The sequence below is a fragment of the Brassica napus genome, chromosome C9, assembly GCF_020379485.1.
Source record: "Brassica napus cultivar Da-Ae chromosome C9, Da-Ae, whole genome shotgun sequence".
NCBI classification, from domain to species: domain Eukaryota; kingdom Viridiplantae; phylum Streptophyta; class Magnoliopsida; order Brassicales; family Brassicaceae; genus Brassica; species Brassica napus.
In genome coordinates this window covers 7,953,063-7,957,798 of record NC_063452.1, presented here as the reverse complement: position 1 = coordinate 7,957,798, position 4,736 = coordinate 7,953,063, and the positions used below count along the sequence as shown (strand labels likewise).

The following is a 4,736-nucleotide window of genomic DNA, read 5'->3' as shown; positions in this document are numbered from 1 at the left end:
AGTTTTTTTTTTTCAATTGCAAAACTAACCTATGACGACTTAACTGTAAGTCGTCTACTTTTAAAAAAATATTATTATTTTAATTTTCGCCAGACGACTGAAATGTAAGTCGTCTGGGGAAGTCAAACTTCTGAAATTATCCAGTCAAATGCAAAACTAACCTATGACGACTGAAATGTAAGTCGTCTAGGTTCTTTGGAAATTTTTTTGAAACCAAACAAAAACAGACGACTTAACTTTCAGTCGTCTCAGGTTACAGATTTCAAAGTCAATTGCAAAAATAACCTCTGCGTTGACCAGACGACTTCCAGGTAAGTTGTCTACAGCCAGACGACTTCCCAAGTAAGTCGTCTGACGAACAGATCTGGAAAAAAACTCGATTTCATACCTTAAATTGGTGAGATAACTTCCTTAGCACACATAAGGCTTCTTTAAGAACACAGAATTTCAAAAGAAAGTGACCCACCCAGAATCGTTAGCTTCTTTGACTCTATGAACCATAAAAAATGTAGAATCAAAATCTTGAGTTTTTTTAGCTTAATGTGGAGAGAAAGTGAGAGAGATGTTGTGTTTACTTCATAAGAATGAAGAAAGAAGAAGGGTAAATCGATTTTGGGAGCATTAAGAGCTTCAAATTGGTTGTTCATGGTGGTTGTGGTATTGATGACAATGACAATCTTGTAATTACTTGAAGATGATGAGGGTGAGAGAGTAAAAATGTCATTTTCGAAAAAAAAAAGAAAAAAAAAATTGATGGCATTTTCGTAAATTATATGAACTTGTGGGGTGAATAGGGCAAAACCAATTTTCAAAAAAAAAAGGAGGTTAGTTTTGTGTTTGACTTTAAGTTATAGGTCAATTCTGCAAAAAGCCCATAAAGAAATCAGAGCATGCTTAGTACTGACTCAAAGTTGAAAATGACATTGATCAACCAAATAGAAATCTACAAGAATAAAAGAACAAAACTATTTTCAACCGCTAGTTTAAGAAAATAAAGCATGCTTAAAAAACAGAAATATTTTAAAATTAACAAAGTTAAGCAACAAGCAAAATACTTAATAAGAATATAATTTTTTAAAGAGAAAAAAGTGACAAACAAATTTAAAGATGGACCAAATTTATACTTTCTACATTGAATAAGTAAACAACTAAACAGATATTTTCTCTAAGACTTGAACAACTTCCTTCATGAACGGTCGCTTCTGAGGCAAGGAAGAGACACAACGATAGGTTAACCTAAAGCATGCAACCACTTCATCCTCGTAGTAAGCCATGTCACTGTTGATTGACCCATCGACCAACCTCAAGAACCAAGATTTCTCATCGACTTCAGATTCTCGAACGAAGTCTCGATCGACCAAGAAAACTCGACCCATGAGAAGCTCCAGAAAGACAACACCAAAAGAATAAACGTCCCATCTGGGGTTTGGTTTCTCGCTTGTAGACCATTCTGGTGGATGGTGCTGTGAGCCTGATGCTGGGCCAGCGATGAGTGGATGGGCTGGAGTCATTAGGCGGTCAAGGCCTGTATCTGTAATAATTGGCTCAAACTCAGAGTCAAAGAGGATGTTATTGGGTTTGATGTTGCCATGCACGTGCTTCTTGTCATGGATGTAGGCGATTCCTCGAGCTATGCCTCTTGCTATCTTGAGCCGTGCCTTGAACGGGAGAGGGTTTGGCGACGATGTAGAAGACGACCCTGATTTTGCTGTTTTCGCATCAAAAGAAATGTTGTGAGACAGAGGAAACCGACTATATTAAGGCTGGGAAAAAAAAGAAAACAGATCCAAAATCAGAATAAAACCCGATCTGAGAAATTTGAATCCAAACCCAATCTGATCTATAATATTCGAACAAGTTTTGACGTATAGTAGTTTGGATATACGCTATTATCCAAACCAATCCAAATCCAAACAGATATTCAAAAATATTCGAAAATTTGGAAATTCGTACTTGAACCTCAAATCAGAACAGAACAAATACTCGAATCTAAACGAATATCCAAAATAGTATTTTAAAACCTAAATAATTATTTCAAATGCCTAATTTCATTTTCGGGTCATATATTATATGTTTATTAAGTTTAGTTTTAATTTTTTTGATTTCTTAGGTAATTTTGAATCATATTTCGAATAAAGTATTTAAAATCCAAAAAGTCCAAATTCTAGTGGATAGAGAATCAAAAACCCAATCCTGGCCAGAATATATAAATTACCCAAATGGAATCTAACCACACCGAACTCCCATCTCTACCGACCAAAGTACAGCTACAATTTGGTTTGTTGACAGAAAAAAAAAACACTAATATTTGGGCGTATTTTAGCAAATATTCAGTAAGTTAATGTAAACTTACAGTAGATGGAGGAGCAATGCAAGCTTCCATTGGGGACGTAGTCAGAGATGAGAAGCTTCTCTTCTCTCCCCCACACAAAGCCACGAACTCTAACGAGATTCGGGTGTCGAAGCTTAGCGATACCCTGAACCTCTCTCTCGAACTCCTTCAACTTCACCGCCGTGCAACTCTCCGCTCCGATCCGCCGCACCGCAAACGCCGCGCCGTTCTCCAGTACCGCTTTATACACAATGCCTCCTCTGCTCGTACCCAACACGTAAGCCGACGCCTTCAGTAGAGTCTCCAGCTCCAGCTTCGTCTCTCCGTCGACGGTCACTAGTTGAGTTTCACCGTCGCGTTTCAACGAGTCAACTGTTTTTCGGTCTTGAATCTGGTTCTCTACGTCGCTGCTCTCCGAGGACGTCTCGTCGTACCTTCCGGTTAGGCACGATCCCCATCCCGGTTTAGCAACTGGAGATTGCGTGACCTCCAAGGCGAAAACGGTCTCTTTCTTTGCGGATAAAGTGTCGTTTTTCTCCAGACAGTCTTTCAAGACTTTGAAAGTGCTGTACTCCTGGTAGCTTCTACGTTTCCTGAGCTGGTATACGTAGAGGATGAACGTGGCTATGATGGCTAGACCGGCTATATCAGCAACTGTGATTCCTACTATTGTGGTTGGTTTTAGTTTGCTTTGGTTCGGTGGTGATTCTGGTGAAGGGTTTGTTGGAGGCGAGGAAGACCTCGGCATTACCGCTATTGCTGGTGAAGTAGTGTCGGAGATGTTTTGTGGATCTGAAAGTGTGGAAGGGATTAAACAGGGGGTCTTCAGTGGCTGACCACACAAGCCAAGATTACCGAGAAAAGACTCTGCCCTTTGGTTAAGCATCGGTGGTGTACTTGGGATTGGTCCTGTAAGATTGTTGAATGAGAGATCGAGAATGATGCTCGCTGGAACTTTCTGAGCGAACGTTGGATAGATATCTCCGGATATTTGATTGTGTGATAAGTTGAGGTAATGGAGACTTGTTCCTTGTAAATCCGGAGGAAGAGATCCGTCTAGATGATTTGAGGAGATGTCAAGAACCGTCAGGTTGTTGAGAAGTGAGAGATCTTGAGGGATTTTACCGGTGATGGCGTTAGCTGAGAGATTCAAGAGCTGGAGAGTCGCCACGTTGGTGATGCTCTCAGGCACTTGACCAGAAACGTTGTTGTTACCAAGGGACAAAACACGAAGCTGAGTAGCGTTTGAGAGTGTATCCGGGAGTGACCCGTGGAAGAAATTGTTGGAGAGGTCCAAGATTCCTAGATTTGTGATTGAAAACAAGCTTGGAGGGACAGAACCCAGAAGCTGTTTGTTGGGAAGAGCCAAGCTTGTGACTCTAGACATGTCTGGAGTGTTTGGACTCCCAAGCTCTGTGCAGGTAACACCTGTCCAAGAACATGGTGTTTCATCGTCGTAGTTCCAGTTTTGTAGAACGGAGAGGGGGTCACTGGTGATGGTGTATTTGAAAGAGAGCAAAAGGACACCATCGGTGTTAAGAGCTTGGAGTAGGGTAGGGAGAAGAATAAGAAGAAGAAGATGGAAGATGAAATGATTGGAGAGGTCCCTTCTGTGGGAAGTCATGGTTTTGAGTTCTTGGGTTTTTCTCTTTCTGAGTATGCTTATGAAAACTGTGGATTCATAGAATAGAGAGATAAGAGATAGAGAGATGCTTATGAAATATTTGTATTCATACAATAGAGAGGGATAAGAGAGAGAGAGAGAGGGTGAACAACTGCAAGTAAGTGATAATTGTTTTGTTCACCAAATGTGTGAGATATTGGAGCAAAGCAAAACTGTGAGGTGTTAAAGAGAAGGTGGGAAGAGAGAAAGGGGTTGGTTATTTTTATTCCTTTTGTTTTTTTTTTTAAATTCCTTTTGTCGTTGTTATTTCTCATTTAGTACTTTGTCTTTTGTCGAAGTTTGTGAAAATGTCACGAGAAAATATCATGTTTTTTTGGTTTCATATGATTTGTATTTTTAGTATAAGTAATATATACTAGATATGTTTTGTTCTAAGAAATGAGATTTCAAATTTTGAATGTTATGATTGAGAGAGTAAACAACACATTCTAGTGGATTTTAAGGTATGTACACTTTAGATTCTGATTTATTTTGAATTTTGAGACTTTGCATTTTTTATTTAATACCATCTATGTTATACTTATGTTGGGTTGATACTAGAAAATTTTCAGAGTTATATAACATGCACAGTCGTATTTAAACATTTAAGAATTGTTTTTCTTTTCCTTTGCATGAGAAACTAGAAATGAGATATAGTTTAAAATTTAAAATATTTTCAGAATTCTTTAACATGCTTTATATTTTACATTAAAAAAAAAATCTTTTCAGAAAATAGCCATA

The 4,736-nt window shown here is 38.6% G+C and overlaps 1 protein-coding gene across 1 annotated transcript; it reads right to left on the bottom strand.

Annotated features, from left to right (window-relative positions):
- Positions 1 to 999: 999 nt before the first annotated feature.
- LOC106431175 (receptor protein kinase-like protein At4g34220) lies at positions 1,000 to 4,334 on the bottom strand. The gene is made up of 2 exons (XM_013871986.3): positions 2,354 to 4,334; positions 1,000 to 1,708 (listed from the first exon to the last, which is right to left on the bottom strand). Exons 1-2 carry the CDS (start codon positions 3,954 to 3,956, stop codon positions 1,149 to 1,151), a joined length of 2,163 nt encoding a protein of 720 aa, XP_013727440.1. The 5' UTR covers positions 3,957 to 4,334; the 3' UTR covers positions 1,000 to 1,148.
- Positions 4,335 to 4,736: the final 402 nt, after the last annotated feature.